Source organism: Olea europaea, chromosome 2 (genome assembly GCF_002742605.1).
Source record: "Olea europaea var. sylvestris chromosome 2, O_europaea_v1, whole genome shotgun sequence".
Classification (NCBI taxonomy): Eukaryota; Viridiplantae; Streptophyta; class Magnoliopsida; order Lamiales; family Oleaceae; genus Olea; species Olea europaea.
In genome coordinates this window covers 25,929,321-25,950,059 of record NC_036238.1, presented here as the reverse complement: position 1 = coordinate 25,950,059, position 20,739 = coordinate 25,929,321, and the positions used below count along the sequence as shown (strand labels likewise).

General features: G+C 34.3%; 1 protein-coding gene across 1 annotated transcript in view; it reads left to right on the top strand.

The window, feature by feature from the left end:
- The first annotated feature begins 17,411 nt into the window (after positions 1–17,411).
- LOC111368337 (N-alpha-acetyltransferase 35, NatC auxiliary subunit) overlaps positions 17,412–20,739 on the top strand; it is an 18,070-nt gene continuing 14,742 nt past the window's right edge. The window contains exons 1-2 of the mRNA XM_022989568.1: positions 17,412–17,795; positions 20,167–20,234. Coding sequence (XP_022845336.1) covers positions 17,672–17,795; positions 20,167–20,234 — 192 coding nt within the window. The 5' untranslated portion in view covers positions 17,412–17,671. The remainder of the gene's footprint in view (positions 17,796–20,166; positions 20,235–20,739) is intronic.

Sequence of the window (20,739 nt, the reverse complement as noted above, 5' to 3'; positions counted from 1 at the left end):
CTTTTTTTTTTTTTTTTGTCAAAATGTATTTTGGAATAATATTTTGTTTGATAATGTTTGGTTGAAAAATATGAAAAATTTAGGCTTGCATATAAAATTATTTTATGGGAGAATGTGTACTTAAAAATAAGTTTAAAAAAATGAGGGGCAAATATACGCTTAGTTTCAAGTAACTAAATATACTACAATAATTTACTCTTAAGGTATGTTTGAATGACATGAAAAATGTTATGTAGAATATAAATTTTTTTTTTTATTTTAAGAAAAACAAAAACCTACATTTCCTCAAAGAATTATTATCCTCAAAAGTAAAGAAAACTATGTATATTTTCAAATGTTGAAAAATAATTTTCATGAAAAAAAATGACAATCAAACACTCTGAAAATTGAAATTCTGGTGAAAAATGGCCAATCAAATACGCCATTATACTAAAACTCGTTTGGCAGTCAAAATTGATCAAGACAATATCTTCTAACAAAATTTGAAGAGCCCTCTATTTGTAATTGTATATAAAGGTCTTAGAGAGTGTCGACAAGTTTGAACCAACCACCCATAGCCAAGATGGCACGGCCAGCAAACCTGCCCAGGTTGGGCCAAGACCCATTACCATTGATATTGGCATGGATTGGCCCACTGATCTTATATAAAAAAAGTCACTAAATTTTATGTAAAGTTTCATATTTGTCACTTAATGATTGAACCTTATTTATCAAAACTCATCTTTCCTCAAGTTTATTTTTTAAACACATTTTTTTCAAATAAAATATTTTTGACATGTAAATTACTTTATAATCACATTATATCTAAAAAAAAATTACAAATTTGCCCCTATTAGGCCAGAATTTATCAAAACTCGTTTTTCTTCAAATTTATTTTCAATAATACATTTTATCGAATTGACAACTGTTAACAAATTTTCAACCATATATTTCATCAAAATCTACTAAAAAATATGATTTTTATCCAAAACAGGTGACAACAAAAGTCCATTATCAAAATATTCGCGAAAATATGGGTTTTGTTTCACTCAAACGCTAAAATCTACAGTTTTATTGTAGTTACATCATTGAATACACCTTCTTAATACTGCTAACATAAAATTGCACATAAATAACATTTATGTTCAAACGTAGATCTGCGACGTGTTTACAAACGATTTTAAATTATAAACGAATAAAATAAGTGATAAAATAATGGATAGTATTTGTGGATCTTTCAAAATATATAAATGAAAAGAGACTCGAGTGTTTACAATAAACATGAGCCTAACATAGAATAGGTATATCTAATTATATGTATAGACGATAGATGTCGTGTGCTTCAATTTCAAGATTGAAACACTCTTCGAAATTTTTCGAAGAACTCAAATGCCACTTGATAAGAAAACATACAAGATGTAATATACTCTATGTTGACCTCCTAAAATAGCCAACGGTATTAGGAGATTGTGTACACGTGGATGTGTCTTTGTAGTATGTTAATTGTAAATATGTATACTCATGGAAGAAGGAGCAGAAGACCAATAGTAGACAAGTTTTCTTTTATGTATTATGCTCTCAATTCCTTCTTTGTCAAAAGATTTATCCCCCAAAATGATACAAGAATTATCTATTTATAGTGATTAGGTCGACATGGTCACTGTTGGATCCGATCCACGTGACATGATCTGTTGGACCATAATGTCACATCGATTCTATTTCACATTAATCACATTAATAAACTTTTAACAACAGGTCAGCTACCCTACAACCCTAGGCTGATGTCTCTGACACCCATTAAATGGAGAATGTCACATCAATCAACTCCAGAGATGCGCTTCCCAGATCCTCTTCTGATTGTTTAGGATTTCGGAAGCCCAAGGAGTTCGGTAGCAAGAAGTAGACCCACATTGGACCATATCGACCTTGGTACCCAATGCACACAGCCTCAAATGTTTACTCATGTGACCTCCTGCTTTATTTGACATCAATGCCACGTGTATAAACCTAAGGCTTCCATGTAGGTCTTATTGGGAGAATCATTTATGATTAGTAACACTCTCCATTATCGAATATCCACTAGTCGGTAATACATAATGAGCGAAAAAAAGGAAAAGCATGCACACTCACCATTCTTCAACCAAACTTAGTGTGTTGGCATAGTGGCTTGAAAGGATAGCGGAGCTAGAATATGATATTTGAGCAGTACTGATCATGTAGCAAAAGGATTACAAAAAAATTATTAGAAATAGTCACCGTTGTCGATTTACCTTCATTGGCCATTCTCTCGATTTACACACATATGAGTAACCATAATTCAAATCACAGTAATTAGTCAACACAGAAGAATGGTCACTACAACTAATGAATGTTTGCAGAAATCGTACTTATAGGCAGTTAAATGTGTGGTAAAATATTATCTCATAAGATAGAGTTTAAGTGACTTTCAATCACTCACAACTCGTACTCTGAATCTATAGATTTACAAAATAATCTTCAACATCATCTAATCTACGTGCCCTTTTCTATCAAATTAAACTAAGGTGAAAACTGGCCTAACAAGATTTACTAACTCACAAATATAGTATGGCAACATGCTCCAATTCAATAGTTGCTATTATTCACTTTCCTACAGTATTTAAGTTGATAGTCAAACTGCTTAACAAAGGTTCGTGCAAGGATGAAGCTTTGTGTTGATAAAAAAAATCATGCTACATGTACCGAAATTTTTTCACCTAATCCCTTACTGAGTACTCACAATAAAAGGTGGGGACCACATTTGGGATTTTTTTTATCCATAAAGGTCCCGTGTACATATGAGAGGGGGTAAAAAATTCGATACACATTTAGGTGTACAAGTAGAATTATTCAAAGAAAAAAAGGCTAGAAAGATCATTTGTTGAAAGTGATTAGGTATTCCTAAAACTTCACCCCTACAAGTAGCATTGAACACAAGCTTAATCACAAGCTGGGTGTTAGGCACTTCGGTCCATACCTGATTACTAAGAAATTAGGGATAGTGGCTTATCAATTGGATTTAACGGTTGGCTCCAAAATCCACTAAGATCGTCATGTATCCCTGGAGAAGTTGGGAGATAATGCTATGCCGATATTACAACTACCTACAAAAATTCAATGGACTGAACCAGTATACAAGCCCATTTCCATTTTGCAATCCAGGTTAACCCCATAAAGAACACATTCAGTGGTGCAATGGCTAGTTCAATGGTCTGATCTTTCTACAGGTCGTGCAACTTGGGATGACGCTAATTGGATTAAATCAAATCCCAATTTTCTCTCTTTCGATCTTGGGAATAAGATCAATGTGAAGGGGAGGATTGTCACGTGGGAAATCAATGAAGAAAAAGAAGAGCAGATGAAGAATGAAGAAGACAACCAATAGAATTATTTGATATTTGAAAGAAGAAGCAACGCCATTTTACAGTAACAAAGACGACGCCTTTTTGGAATTAAATAAATTGTTAATATTAGTTAAAACGTTTCATTGATTTTGGATGAGAAAAAACACGTTTTCTTTACAATAAAGGAAGAAAGTCAATGTAGGCTGAAATGCTAACGTCAGGGAGTTTTTTGCAATCCGAAATGTCTAGTGAATTTGTTGAGATATTCAACAGCATCCTCTCTCTCTCTCTCTCTATTTTTCTTATTTTTTCGTTTACTCCCCCCATTCTCTTTTGCTTTACTTTGGTTACAATTTCAACTAGTTTCAGTTTGATTATTTACTTGATCGAGCCGTGTGAGTTGGTGGTTGCAAATTGTGGTCCAATTCGTGACAATATAATACAGGGGAAAATGGTCACATTTAGATGCATGGGATCATCTTCAAACCAAAACCCAGTTGAAGAACAGTCCTTGTGGTTCATGTCTACCCCCATTGTAGCTAGAGAAAGTAGAAGAAATCTGCTTAGATAATCACCTACATAAATCTACAGGCAGAACATCAAATTCAAAAAATTAATGGTTCCTAATTGCTAATATTAGTACTTTTGGCGGACTGAACATTAGAACATGAATATGCATAATGGATGTAAATTGCATGTTGTTTTTTCTATCATTGAAACTGATATGCTATCTCCGTCGAATGTAAATGTTTATGCAGAAACATGTTTGGATTGAAACATACCTTTAGTAAAAGTAATTTTTCCTATTTGGGCATACTTTTAACAGATTATATATGTTTTGGTGTTGTATCTGGTGTATATGGATGGTGTTCTGTAGAAGAATTGTTACTCCCCAGATTATACAAGCATGCAAACTTGGCATTAGGAACCAATCAATGCATGAAGTGCCATATAACTTTATTATTCTCATTTATGCAAGGAACTGTGATAATATTTGAATCATGTATGGAGGCTAAGCTCAAGGTACTTTGTTTATTTTTGGCATTTAACGTTGTCTACAGCACAAATATAGAGGTTGAGCTCAAGATATAACTCCATGTAAATGAATATTCTCAGAGTCATTGGTTTTATCCAGACAATTGGATAGAACATTGTTAGATTGTAGCATGATCTGTATTCAATTGGACAAAGATGAGAGAATTGTAATGCATTACAATGCCGTGTGGATTCATTAATGCACACAGGAAGTTGAAGTCACTAGTGATTCATGGTCAATCATATGGCGAATAACCCAAACCAATTAATGCTCGAAGTGCCTCACATTGGTTAAAAATGAGATGCTGCAAATTCAACAACTGAAATGCATTAATTTCTTGAACCATTAAGCATGTTTACACAATGTTTCCATATACGAAAGTTCCATTACCAGCAAAGTTAACTACTAATTCCAGTGGCAATGAAAATACTACGTAATTTACAACAATTTTAGTGTTGATTACATAACATGGAGTTCAACAAATACAAGAGAACTCTCACTCTATCACATGTTTGGAACAAATTCACGGCATTTTTCCTTTCCTTACCAATTATCGTCCACAACTTGTGAATAGATATGTTGACGAATATCTCCATGGATTCTTTTTTTTTTCGACGTTTGAGTGGCTCTCATCAACATAGACGACAAATTTTCAGCAAGATCATTAGTAGCTCCCAATGGCAATGAAAATACGATGTAATTTACAACAATTTTAGTGTTGATTACATAACACGGAGTTCAACAAATACAAGAGAACTCTCACTCTATCACATGTTTGGAACAAATTCACGGCATTTTTCCTTTCCTTACCAATTATCGTCCACAACTTGTGAATAGATATGTTGACGAATATCTCCATGGATTCTTTTTTTTTTCGATGTTTGAGTAGCTCTCATCAACATAGACGACAAATTTTCAGCAAGATCATTAGTCTTGCCTTTCCCACTAGACTTATCTTCAGGTTTCCAGACATGTAACTCAAAGACACTCTTACTCATAAAAACAAAATTTCACATGGATAAAACGTCGAAGTTTTCCAAGTGCTCCAAGTTCCTAATACCAAATGTCGAAACAAGTTGAAAGCACTAATAATCCAAACTATACAAACATAGGACAAAGCACACAAGCATTTACTGAAAAAAATTCACTTATAAGAAAACCTCAAGCTGTAAAACAAGATATTTTAGGTCAAGCAACACAAAAAACATTATATCTCTCACCTTGATAGGATATGAAACCAGAGATGATGTAAATTAAAATATTATATTAGTTACAAAATTGTGAAGAATTTGATAGTATTGACCAATAATTGACACAAAAAAGAAAAAAGAAAAAAAAGACCATATCAACTACCAAAATGAGGGATTTTTCTAGGTGAAAAAAACCCCACCAATTCCACTAACATGGATGTGTCAAAGACATTCTTAGTTCATACATGCAAACTAAATCCTCGTACCAAGTCACCTAATAGCCTTTGGAGAAGTACCAGAATATAGTTAATAAGGAGAGAAGACCAAAATATGAAATTACCAGATACGTGCGTGGAAGTGGTCCAGCTGGCCGATTTGCTCCTTTGTGAATTTGAGGGTTAGCTTATGGGAAGATGACAAATGATGCAGGGATGAGAGATTAGGGGTACGAAATCATCCGATGTCAGGATTTTTGAAATTGGAAGGGAAGCAATTTTCGCAAATCGCTAGGGTTCCTCTTTTGGAATTTGGAGGTTGGGGATTTCGATTCCTCTTCTTGTATGAAATTGTTTTGAGATTTAGACGTAGGTAAAATCATTTTTTTATCAATAAATGTGAATTACTATAAATCAAAAACATGTACAAGTATACTGGGCACACCCAAGTAAACAAATGTCTGAGCAATTACAAGTACACTGAACATCCCCGAGTAAGCAAAAAATGAAATCAAACAACAAGTACACCGGGCATACCCGGGAAGACTGCTTAACAACTAACATAAAATGATGAATAATACAAAAGATCAACTGTTTAATGCCAAAGTCTCAAATTGAATCAAAACATACGGATACAAAGAGAACATGACTTTGTATACGTATGTTTTGATCTTTCGAACGATGCCTTCAACATTAGGATTTAAATCCTCAAAAATCCCTCATATTGCGCACCATCCATAAGTGATAAATAGTGTTAGCAAGAGCGATCCGCTTAACTTTGCTTTGCCATGTTGTTCATCGAGCTTCTTTCTTAATGCACTTGGTAGGGTAGACATGAGACGCCTAAAACCCAACCAATGCCAGATACGTCCCCAAATTGCAGAACTGATTGGGCAGGAGAAAAACAGATGGTGCACAGTCTCATTGGTAGATGCACAGAAAACACACCCTCGATCAATATTCAAGTAATTCAATTTATCCTTTGTTAGTAGCTTAGATTTAGCTCCTAACCAAAGGATAAATGCATGTTTCGGTGTGACATAGGAGTTCCAAATTAAAGTTGTTCCAGGTAGTTGTTGGCTCCTTTGGTCTGAGAAAATCATAACCTACAGCTATATAGAATCTGTCGATAGTTGTGCATGCGGTGAAACTGTCCATTGCAACCGTAGAGACAGTTTGAGGGTGTGTTGTGCGAGAACTGCACTGATCTGAGAGTTGGGCCTGTGCAAATCAGTCACGTATTTTCAGCAACTTTTTGAGTAGTGGAGAATCATCCTTCCTTGTCTTGTAATCCCAAATGTTCCTACCACCAAGGAAGATCATATTTACCCACTTCACCCAAAGTGTATCCTTCTTGCAATGAATGTTCCAAAGAGTTTTGGCGAGAATCACCGAATTCCAGCATTTAATTTCTGTAAATCCCAACCCATCTTCTTGTTTAGGTAAGCAAATACTACTCCACGCAACCAACAGCCTTTTTGAATCCCAAAGAAAGCTACGACATAAGCTAGTAGCCTTAGATGCAACCATGGATGAAATAGGGAGAATGGAGAGCCTAATCATTTGTTTTCAAGAATTACGACACCAACATTGCAGGAGTAAAAATGCCGCTAGTTGCCAACTAAGCTGACATCAAGCCATAACAGCAACCATTGAAACAGAATCTTGGAGAGTGAGGAAATAACTTTCGAATGACCACTCAGCAGCATAAGGAAGTTCAACGACAACAATGTGACAACATTCAATATTTAGTGACTAATGAAACTTTTTACTTGAGATGAGCTAGAACAAGAGAATTTTGGGAATTTTCCTTTTTTAACGGTCAATTTTTTTTTTTTTTGCTTTCTCCTTTCCATTTATTTATTTTAAATTAATACAAGGGTATTTGTGCAACAAAAGTGAAATACTGATGATTAAAATATTCTGATGATTAAACGTAAGTTGCGGACTGAATTCATAATATTCAGTATTCACTAGGAAAAAGGCTGAAAAAACAGCGTTGCCCTATCAAAGTCCGAACCAACAAGAGACGACACTTTTCGCGTTGCGGCAGACTGAAGCAAGACTTTGAACGTTCTTCACAAATTGTTCATACCTACCAAATTCGTTCTTGAAATCAGCGAAATACGGTTTCTCGTCAAATGCGAAGTTTCTAATTCGCACTCTTGCGTACACAGCTAAGAGAGAGGGAAGAGAGGATAGGAGAGGAGAGGTGAAGTTATCGATGGCAGAGAAAATTGAAGCTGAGAGAAGGAGAGCTATTGAAGTACCAATTAGTCCTTCGATTCCTTCGGGCGAAGGCACTGTTTGGGCTGATGCTTCATCTCTTCTTGGACTTGCCTGCAACGGTATCTTGATATCTTCTGCTCTCTCTAATTGCTCGTTTATTCATTTTTTAGAGCTAGAGAAGTATAATTAATGTACTGTCAGCAATGTTTTCCCAAAAGCTCAAATCTTTCATCACCCAGGATCAAGCTCGGGAATCCACCCCAAGCACTAATTTGTGTGTAAAATGTTTGAAAAATCTCGTTGTAGTTGCTAGTCAGTCTATTTCAAGTTCAAGTAATTCTATAGCAGTAAATTTTATTCTAATTCTCATAGAAATTTTTTGAGGAAGGGATGATTGGGTGATGCTTAAGCTTTCCGTTACTAAATAGATACTTATAGTGCTAGGCAGCTAGGAAGAATCAATGAATTTTATTATACATCTTTTTTCAATAATCTTCTTAACCTTTGTTCAAACATTGAGGCTGTGAGGATTATGAAATCCATAGCATCAGGGATTACTTTTTCCTAGACTGGAGCGGGGGGCGCAGGGACGCACTGTTGAAATTTGGGAACTTGTGGGTGAATGCAATATGCAAAAATTCCCACAACTTCTTCAAATTGAAGAATAACTTATGCTTATTATGTGTAACCATGGGCAATTGTAGAGAGTTTATATCGAGACCATGAAGAGTTTCAACACAAGAATTTGGTGTAAATAGGTACAATTGAACTAATAAATAGAATATATGATCATACCAGCCATCTAGGTCCATGGGAGTATTGTTGATTTCAATTTGCATTTTAGTAAGACCACTTTAGATTATGTACTTCAAAGCCTGGATGCAAACTCTTCAATGGTTATGTATAATAAATAGCATAAGAGATTATTCACTTCGAAAAAGCTGTGCAATCACCCACATGTCCCCCAAATTTCAATAATAGTGTTCCTGCTCCCCATACTCCTGCATCCTACACTTTACTCGAGGAAAAATGAATCCCTAATGCTGTAAATTTATTGCCCTCGCACTGCCTTGATGGTGTTTGAACAAAAGTGAACACGGTTTTGAAGAAAGGTGTATCATAAAATTCATTCATTAATTAGTGAAATGAAAAGGAAAATTGAGTTAAGAAGCTATTCAAGGTAAAAAAACCTATCATAGACCAATTTTAGAAGTGATGCAAATGTGTTTTTTTTCCCCAAATAATCTGACTTTAAAAAGTTTGATTAGCTTATAAGCTAAGCCAACATGCGTTGAGCTCTTGTAGTCAGAAGGTTTTGGACTTTTTTCTGGTACTAGGGTTGGGAGTCTTGATGTTGTAACAGCATGGCCATATTGTTTAAATGAAATTAGCAAATGAAAGAACTCAATTTTCTATCTAAAAATTTGTTGTTTGCTAAAATTTAAGTCTAAAGTACTAAATCTCTAGTATTACTTCGATCACCACCCAATATTCATTTTTTCTTTCAACATCTTCAATAATTTGTTGATTGAATTTATTTATTAATTTTGGTATTATAACAAGTACTTCTCCTAATTTATCATGGCTATGAGCTCACCAATAATTCTTAGGGCCTGCTTTGGAGTTTTGAGTACCATTTATGGGGCTCCTTTAAAGTATAGCTTTTTCACGATTACGAGCAGTTCAGTTTTGGACTATTTTTATTGAGATTTGTAAACAGTCCATCCCATGTTTCAGAGTTTATTATCCAGCAATTCAGTTCTAAATTTTTTTTTTAAAAAAATGAGGGGCAAATATACGCTTAGTTTCAAGTAACTAAATATACTACAATAATTTACTCTTAAGGTATGTTTGAATGACATGAAAAATGTTATGTAGAATATAAATTTTTTTTTTTATTTTAAGAAAAACAAAAACCTACATTTCCTCAAAGAATTATTATCCTCAAAAGTAAAGAAAACTATGTATATTTTCAAATGTTGAAAAATAATTTTCATGAAAAAAAATGACAATCAAACACTCTGAAAATTGAAATTCTGGTGAAAAATGGCCAATCAAATACGCCATTATACTAAAACTCGTTTGGCAGTCAAAATTGATCAAGACAATATCTTCTAACAAAATTTGAAGAGCCCTCTATTTGTAATTGTATATAAAGGTCTTAGAGAGTGTCGACAAGTTTGAACCAACCACCCATAGCCAAGATGGCACGGCCAGCAAACCTGCCCAGGTTGGGCCAAGACCCATTACCATTGATATTGGCATGGATTGGCCCACTGATCTTATATAAAAAAAGTCACTAAATTTTATGTAAAGTTTCATATTTGTCACTTAATGATTGAACCTTATTTATCAAAACTCATCTTTCCTCAAGTTTATTTTTTAAACACATTTTTTTCAAATAAAATATTTTTGACATGTAAATTACTTTATAATCACATTATATCTAAAAAAAAATTACAAATTTGCCCCTATTAGGCCAGAATTTATCAAAACTCGTTTTTCTTCAAATTTATTTTCAATAATACATTTTATCGAATTGACAACTGTTAACAAATTTTCAACCATATATTTCATCAAAATCTACTAAAAAATATGATTTTTATCCAAAACAGGTGACAACAAAAGTCCATTATCAAAATATTCGCGAAAATATGGGTTTTGTTTCACTCAAACGCTAAAATCTACAGTTTTATTGTAGTTACATCATTGAATACACCTTCTTAATACTGCTAACATAAAATTGCACATAAATAACATTTATGTTCAAACGTAGATCTGCGACGTGTTTACAAACGATTTTAAATTATAAACGAATAAAATAAGTGATAAAATAATGGATAGTATTTGTGGATCTTTCAAAATATATAAATGAAAAGAGACTCGAGTGTTTACAATAAACATGAGCCTAACATAGAATAGGTATATCTAATTATATGTATAGACGATAGATGTCGTGTGCTTCAATTTCAAGATTGAAACACTCTTCGAAATTTTTCGAAGAACTCAAATGCCACTTGATAAGAAAACATACAAGATGTAATATACTCTATGTTGACCTCCTAAAATAGCCAACGGTATTAGGAGATTGTGTACACGTGGATGTGTCTTTGTAGTATGTTAATTGTAAATATGTATACTCATGGAAGAAGGAGCAGAAGACCAATAGTAGACAAGTTTTCTTTTATGTATTATGCTCTCAATTCCTTCTTTGTCAAAAGATTTATCCCCCAAAATGATACAAGAATTATCTATTTATAGTGATTAGGTCGACATGGTCACTGTTGGATCCGATCCACGTGACATGATCTGTTGGACCATAATGTCACATCGATTCTATTTCACATTAATCACATTAATAAACTTTTAACAACAGGTCAGCTACCCTACAACCCTAGGCTGATGTCTCTGACACCCATTAAATGGAGAATGTCACATCAATCAACTCCAGAGATGCGCTTCCCAGATCCTCTTCTGATTGTTTAGGATTTCGGAAGCCCAAGGAGTTCGGTAGCAAGAAGTAGACCCACATTGGACCATATCGACCTTGGTACCCAATGCACACAGCCTCAAATGTTTACTCATGTGACCTCCTGCTTTATTTGACATCAATGCCACGTGTATAAACCTAAGGCTTCCATGTAGGTCTTATTGGGAGAATCATTTATGATTAGTAACACTCTCCATTATCGAATATCCACTAGTCGGTAATACATAATGAGCGAAAAAAAGGAAAAGCATGCACACTCACCATTCTTCAACCAAACTTAGTGTGTTGGCATAGTGGCTTGAAAGGATAGCGGAGCTAGAATATGATATTTGAACAGTACTGATCATGTAGCAAAAGGATTACAAAAAAATTATTAGAAATAGTCACCGTTGTCGATTTACCTTCATTGGCCATTCTCTCGATTTACACACATATGAGTAACCATAATTCAAATCACAGTAATTAGTCAACACAGAAGAATGGTCACTACAACTAATGAATGTTTGCAGAAATCGTACTTATAGGCAGTTAAATGTGTGGTAAAATATTATCTCATAAGATAGAGTTTAAGTGACTTTCAATCACTCACAACTCGTACTCTGAATCTATAGATTTACAAAATAATCTTCAACATCATCTAATCTACGTGCCCTTTTCTATCAAATTAAACTAAGGTGAAAACTGGCCTAACAAGATTTACTAACTCACAAATATAGTATGGCAACATGCTCCAATTCAATAGTTGCTATTATTCACTTTCCTACAGTATTTAAGTTGATAGTCAAACTGCTTAACAAAGGTTCGTGCAAGGATGAAGCTTTGTGTTGATAAAAAAAATCATGCTACATGTACCGAAATTTTTTCACCTAATCCCTTACTGAGTACTCACAATAAAAGGTGGGGACCACATTTGGGATTTTTTTTTATCCATAAAGGTCCCGTGTACATATGAGAGGGGGTAAAAAATTCGATACACATTTAGGTGTACAAGTAGAATTATTCAAAGAAAAAAAGGCTAGAAAGATCATTTGTTGAAAGTGATTAGGTATTCCTAAAACTTCACCCCTACAAGTAGCATTGAACACAAGCTTAATCACAAGCTGGGTGTTAGGCACTTCGGTCCATACCTGATTACTAAGAAATTAGGGATAGTGGCTTATCAATTGGATTTAACGGTTGGCTCCAAAATCCACTAAGATCGTCATGTATCCCTGGAGAAGTTGGGAGATAATGCTATGCCGATATTACAACTACCTACAAAAATTCAATGGACTGAACCAGTATACAAGCCCATTTCCATTTTGCAATCCAGGTTAACCCCATAAAGAACACATTCAGTGGTGCAATGGCTAGTTCAATGGTCTGATCTTTCTACAGGTCGTGCAACTTGGGATGACGCTAATTGGATTAAATCAAATCCCAATTTTCTCTCTTTCGATCTTGGGAATAAGATCAATGTGAAGGGGAGGATTGTCACGTGGGAAATCAATGAAGAAAAAGAAGAGCAGATGAAGAATGAAGAAGACAACCAATAGAATTATTTGATATTTGAAAGAAGAAGCAACGCCATTTTACAGTAACAAAGACGACGCCTTTTTGGAATTAAATAAATTGTTAATATTAGTTAAAACGTTTCATTGATTTTGGATGAGAAAAAACACGTTTTCTTTACAATAAAGGAAGAAAGTCAATGTAGGCTGAAATGCTAACGTCAGGGAGTTTTTTGCAATCCGAAATGTCTAGTGAATTTGTTGAGATATTCAACAGCATCCTCTCTCTCTCTCTCTCTCTCTCTCTCTATTTTTCTTATTTTTTCGTTTACTCCCCCCATTCTCTTTTGCTTTACTTTGGTTACAATTTCAACTAGTTTCAGTTTGATTATTTACTTGATCGAGCCGTGTGAGTTGGTGGTTGCAAATTGTGGTCCAATTCGTGACAATATAATACAGGGGAAAATGGTCACATTTAGATGCATGGGATCATCTTCAAACCAAAACCCAGTTGAAGAACAGTCCTTGTGGTTCATGTCTACCCCCATTGTAGCTAGAGAAAGTAGAAGAAATCTGCTTAGATAATCACCTACATAAATCTACAGGCAGAACATCAAATTCAAAAAATTAATGGTTCCTAATTGCTAATATTAGTACTTTTGGCGGACTGAACATTAGAACATGAATATGCATAATGGATGTAAATTGCATGTTGTTTTTTCTATCATTGAAACTGATATGCTATCTCCGTCGAATGTAAATGTTTATGCAGAAACATGTTTGGATTGAAACATACCTTTAGTAAAAGTAATTTTTCCTATTTGGGCATACTTTTAACAGATTATATATGTTTTGGTGTTGTATCTGGTGTATATGGATGGTGTTCTGTAGAAGAATTGTTACTCCCCAGATTATACAAGCATGCAAACTTGGCATTAGGAACCAATCAATGCATGAAGTGCCATATAACTTTATTATTCTCATTTATGCAAGGAACTGTGATAATATTTGAATCATGTATGGAGGCTAAGCTCAAGGTACTTTGTTTATTTTTGGCATTTAACGTTGTCTACAGCACAAATATAGAGGTTGAGCTCAAGATATAACTCCATGTAAATGAATATTCTCAGAGTCATTGGTTTTATCCAGACAATTGGATAGAACATTGTTAGATTGTAGCATGATCTGTATTCAATTGGACAAAGATGAGAGAATTGTAATGCATTACAATGCCGTGTGGATTCATTAATGCACACAGGAAGTTGAAGTCACTAGTGATTCATGGTCAATCATATGGCGAATAACCCAAACCAATTAATGCTCGAAGTGCCTCACATTGGTTAAAAATGAGATGCTGCAAATTCAACAACTGAAATGCATTAATTTCTTGAACCATTAAGCATGTTTACACAATGTTTCCATATACGAAAGTTCCATTACCAGCAAAGTTAACTACTAATTCCAGTGGCAATGAAAATACTACGTAATTTACAACAATTTTAGTGTTGATTACATAACATGGAGTTCAACAAATACAAGAGAACTCTCACTCTATCACATGTTTGGAACAAATTCACGGCATTTTTCCTTTCCTTACCAATTATCGTCCACAACTTGTGAATAGATATGTTGACGAATATCTCCATGGATTCTTTTTTTTTTCGACGTTTGAGTGGCTCTCATCAACATAGACGACAAATTTTCAGCAAGATCATTAGTAGCTCCCAATGGCAATGAAAATACGATGTAATTTACAACAATTTTAGTGTTGATTACATAACACGGAGTTCAACAAATACAAGAGAACTCTCACTCTATCACATGTTTGGAACAAATTCACGGCATTTTTCCTTTCCTTACCAATTATCGTCCACAACTTGTGAATAGATATGTTGACGAATATCTCCATGGATTCTTTTTTTTTTCGATGTTTGAGTAGCTCTCATCAACATAGACGACAAATTTTCAGCAAGATCATTAGTCTTGCCTTTCCCACTAGACTTATCTTCAGGTTTCCAGACATGTAACTCAAAGACACTCTTACTCATAAAAACAAAATTTCACATGGATAAAACGTCGAAGTTTTCCAAGTGCTCCAAGTTCCTAATACCAAATGTCGAAACAAGTTGAAAGCACTAATAATCCAAACTATACAAACATAGGACAAAGCACACAAGCATTTACTGAAAAAAATTCACTTATAAGAAAACCTCAAGCTGTAAAACAAGATATTTTAGGTCAAGCAACACAAAAAACATTATATCTCTCACCTTGATAGGATATGAAACCAGAGATGATGTAAATTAAAATATTATATTAGTTACAAAATTGTGAAGAATTTGATAGTATTGACCAATAATTGACACAAAAAAGAAAAAAGAAAAAAAAGACCATATCAACTACCAAAATGAGGGATTTTTCTAGGTGAAAAAAACCCCACCAATTCCACTAACATGGATGTGTCAAAGACATTCTTAGTTCATACATGCAAACTAAATCCTCGTACCAAGTCACCTAATAGCCTTTGGAGAAGTACCAGAATATAGTTAATAAGGAGAGAAGACCAAAATATGAAATTACCAGATACGTGCGTGGAAGTGGTCCAGCTGGCCGATTTGCTCCTTTGTGAATTTGAGGGTTAGCTTATGGGAAGATGACAAATGATGCAGGGATGAGAGATTAGGGGTACGAAATCATCCGATGTCAGGATTTTTGAAATTGGAAGGGAAGCAATTTTCGCAAATCGCTAGGGTTCCTCTTTTGGAATTTGGAGGTTGGGGATTTCGATTCCTCTTCTTGTATGAAATTGTTTTGAGATTTAGACGTAGGTAAAATCATTTTTTTATCAATAAATGTGAATTACTATAAATCAAAAACATGTACAAGTATACTGGGCACACCCAAGTAAACAAATGTCTGAGCAATTACAAGTACACTGAACATCCCCGAGTAAGCAAAAAATGAAATCAAACAACAAGTACACCAGGCATACCCGGGAAGACTGCTTAACAACTAACATAAAATGATGAATAATACAAAAGATCAACTGTTTAATGCCAAAGTCTCAAATTGAATCAAAACATACGGATACAAAGAGAACATGACTTTGTATACGTATGTTTTGATCTTTCGAACGATGCCTTCAACATTAGGATTTAAATCCTCAAAAATCCCTCATATTGCGCACCATCCATAAGTGATAAATAGTGTTAGCAAGAGCGATCCGCTTAACTTTGCTTTGCCATGTTGTTCATCGAGCTTCTTTCTTAATGCACTTGGTAGGGTAGACATGAGACGCCTAAAACCCAACCAATGCCAGATACGTCCCCAAATTGCAGAACTGATTGGGCAGGAGAAAAACAGATGGTGCACAGTCTCATTGGTAGATGCACAGAAAACACACCCTCGATCAATATTCAAGTAATTCAATTTATCCTTTGTTAGTAGCTTAGATTTAGCTCCTAACCAAAGGATAAATGCATGTTTCGGTGTGACATAGGAGTTCCAAATTAAAGTTGTTCCAGGTAGTTGTTGGCTCCTTTGGTCTGAGAAAATCATAACCTACAGCTATACAGAATCTGTCGATAGTTGTGCATGCGGTGAAACTGTCCATTGCAACCGTAGAGACAGGTTGAGGGTGTGTTGTGCGAGAACTGCACTGATCTGAGAGTTGGGCCTGTGCAAATCAGTCACGTATTTTCAGCAACTTTTTGAGTAGTGGAGAATCATCCTTCCTTGTCTTGTAATCCCAAATGTTCCTACCACCAAGGAAGATCATATTTACCCACTTCACCCAAAGTGTATCCTTCTTGCAATGAATGTTCCAAAGAGTTTTGGCGAGAATCACCGAATTCCAGCATTTAATTTCTGTAAATCCCAACCCATCTTCTTGTTTAGGTAAGCAAATACTACTCCACGCAACCAACAGCCTTTTTGAATCCCAAAGAAAGCTACGACATAAGCTAGTAGCCTTAGATGCAACCATGGATGAAATAGGGAGAATGGAGAGCCTAATCATTTGTTTTCAAGAATTACGACACCAACATTGCAGGAGTAAAAATGCCGCTAGTTGCCAACTAAGCTGACATCAAGCCATAACAGCAACCATTGAAACAGAATCTTGGAGAGTGAGGAAATAACTTTCGAATGACCACTCAGCAGCATAAGGAAGTTCAACGACAACAATGTGACAACATTCAATATTTAGTGACTAATGAAACTTTTTACTTGAGATGAGCTAGAACAAGAGAATTTTGGGAATTTTCCTTTTTTAACGGTCAATTTTTTTTTTTTTTTGCTTTCTCCTTTCCATTTATTTATTTTAAATTAATACAAGGGTATTTGTGCAACAAAAGTGAAATACTGATGATTAAAATATTCTGATGATTAAACGTAAGTTGCGGACTGAATTCATAATATTCAGTATTCACTAGGAAAAAGGCTGAAAAAACAGCGTTGCCCTATCAAAGTCCGAACCAACAAGAGACGACACTTTTCGCGTTGCGGCAGACTGAAGCAAGACTTTGAACGTTCTTCACAAATTGTTCATACCTACCAAATTCGTTCTTGAAATCAGCGAAATACGGTTTCTCGTCAAATGCGAAGTTTCTAATTCGCACTCTTGCGTACACAGCTAAGAGAGAGGGAAGAGAGGATAGGAGAGGAGAGGTGAAGTTATCGATGGCAGAGAAAATTGAAGCTGAGAGAAGGAGAGCTATTGAAGTACCAATTAGTCCTTCGATTCCTTCGGGCGAAGGCACTGTTTGGGCTGATGCTTCATCTCTTCTTGGACTTGCCTGCAACGGTATCTTGATATCTTCTGCTCTCTCTAATTGCTCGTTTATTCATTTTTTAGAGCTAGAGAAGTATAATTAATGTACTGTCAGCAATGTTTTCCCAAAAGCTCAAATCTTTCATCACCCAGGATCAAGCTCGGGAATCCACCCCAAGCACTAATTTGTGTGTAAAATGTTTGAAAAATCTCGTTGTAGTTGCTAGTCAGTCTATTTCAAGTTCAAGTAATTCTATAGCAGTAAATTTTATTCTAATTCTCATAGAAATTTTTTGAGGAAGGGATGATTGGGTGATGCTTAAGCTTTCCGTTACTAAATAGATACTTATAGTGCTAGGCAGCTAGGAAGAATCAATGAATTTTATTATACATCTTTTTTCAATAATCTTCTTAACCTTTGTTCAAACATTGAGGCTGTGAGGATTATGAAATCCATAGCATCAGGGATTACTTTTTCCTAGACTGGAGCGGGGGGCGCAGGGACGCACTGTTGAAATTTGGGAACTTGTGGGTGAATGCAATATGCAAAAATTCCCACAACTTCTTCAAATTGAAGAATAACTTATGCTTATTATGTGTAACCATGGGCAATTGTAGAGAGTTTATATCGAGACCATGAAGAGTTTCAACACAAGAATTTGGTGTAAATAGGTACAATTGAACTAATAAATAGAATATATGATCATACCAGCCATCTAGGTCCATGGGAGTATTGTTGATTTCAATTTGCATTTTAGTAAGACCACTTTAGATTATGTACTTCAAAGCCTGGATGCAAACTCTTCAATGGTTATGTATAATAAATAGCATAAGAGATTATTCACTTCGAAAAAGCTGTGCAATCACCCACATGTCCCCCAAATTTCAATAATAGTGTTCCTGCTCCCCATACTCCTGCATCCTACACTTTACTCGAGGAAAAATGAATCCCTAATGCTGTAAATTTATTGCCCTCGCACTGCCTTGATGGTGTTTGAACAAAAGTGAACACGGTTTTGAAGAAAGGTGTATCATAAAATTCATTCATTAATTAGTGAAATGAAAAGGAAAATTGAGTTAAGAAGCTATTCAAGGTAAAAAAACCTATCATAGACCAATTTTAGAAGTGATGCAAATGTGTTTTTTTTCCCCAAATAATCTGACTTTAAAAAGTTTGATTAGCTTATAAGCTAAGCCAACATGCGTTGAGCTCTTGTAGTCAGAAGGTTTTGGACTTTTTTCTGGTACTAGGGTTGGGAGTCTTGATGTTGTAACAGCATGGCCATATTGTTTAAATGAAATTAGCAAATGAAAGAACTCAATTTTCTATCTAAAAATTTGTTGTTTGCTAAAATTTAAGTCTAAAGTACTAAATCTCTAGTATTACTTCGATCACCACCCAATATTCATTTTTTCTTTCAACATCTTCAATAATTTGTTGATTGAATTTATTTATTAATTTTGGTATTATAACAAGTACTTCTCCTAATTTATCATGGCTATGAGCTCACCAATAATTCTTAGGGCCTGCTTTGGAGTTTTGAGTACCATTTATGGGGCTCCTTTAAAGTATAGCTTTTTCACGATTACGAGCAGTTCAGTTTTGGACTATTTTTATTGAGATTTGTAAACAGTCCATCCCATGTTTCAGAGTTTATTATCCAGCAATTCAGTTCTAAATTTTTTTTTTAAAAGAATAAAATTATATGTATTCTCATATATAAAAAAGTAGGTATGTGTAAATAATCTGGAGTAAATATGTACATCACTTGGTGAAATTTTCAATTTATAATTTTAGTTTGAATTTTTTTACTCATAAGTGATTTTTTACTTATAAGTAATTTTTTATATATAAGACAATTTTTAACTTAAAAATGACATATTTTCTTATAATTAAAATTTTAATTTATAAGTATTTTTTATTTTTAAGTTTAAAGTTATCTGTTAAATTTGTACTTATAAGTAATTTTTCACACATAAGTGAATTTTATACTGATGACTTTTTGTATTTATTAGTAAATTTTGTCCTATAAGTAGTATTTTTACTTCATAAATATTTTTCACTTAAAAGTAAATATTTGTCTTTAAGTGCTTTTTTCCGATCATCTTGATCTTGCTATCCAATCTGAAAGAAAGGGTAGTAACTTATTTTTTTGTCGCTAATTTTTTTAAAAATTTTAATATTTATTATTAAATTTTTTTGTCTTATAACTCTGATTTTTTACATTATAAATAATTATGACATAAAATAAATTTTTTGTCTTATTTCCTTTTTCAAAGACAGTCTAAATCGGTGTTGGCAGTGTAGGGATTGTTTGCATTAGTGTTTTTTTTGCCTATCATCTTTTTCTTGCTATCCAATCTGGAAGAAAAGGTAGTAACTTATTTTTATATTTCCTCGCAGATCTTCGAGATGATGAGCTGATAAATGGTGAAAATTTTAATCTTTTTGCAGCCATGTCAGCCTTAGAGGTAATTTTTCATTTCTTTATATATCAGAGGGTATGCTTCTGATAAAACATTAGTAATTGAAGGCGAAGATAGTTGTGAACGTGTTTCCTTATTTTACGAGGTGAATGTGAAAATCATCATTCAACATTGTTGCAACACTTGCAAATTGCTTGTGCATCCCAGATGGTGATTTTCCCTGCATTTAATCAGAGAAAATGGAATGATGAAATTTCTTGAATATGAAAATAGAACTAGAAGGTGTCTGTCTTCCCTTCTCTCTTGCAAATCATGAAAGAAAACAAAAGGTTGCTTGAACACTCTTTCCTCAATGCTGAAGGACATGGGGTGTATCTATCTGGTTTCCTCTATAAACTCTTTGAACCCTCTGCTATAATGGACTTGCTTTTAGATGGTATTTAGGTAATCACAGATAGCCATGGATGCTAATGTATGTTTGCTGTTTTGTTTCTCCTTATAATACAAAACTATTTTTATCACACACCATAAAAGTTAGTCAGAGAGAGGG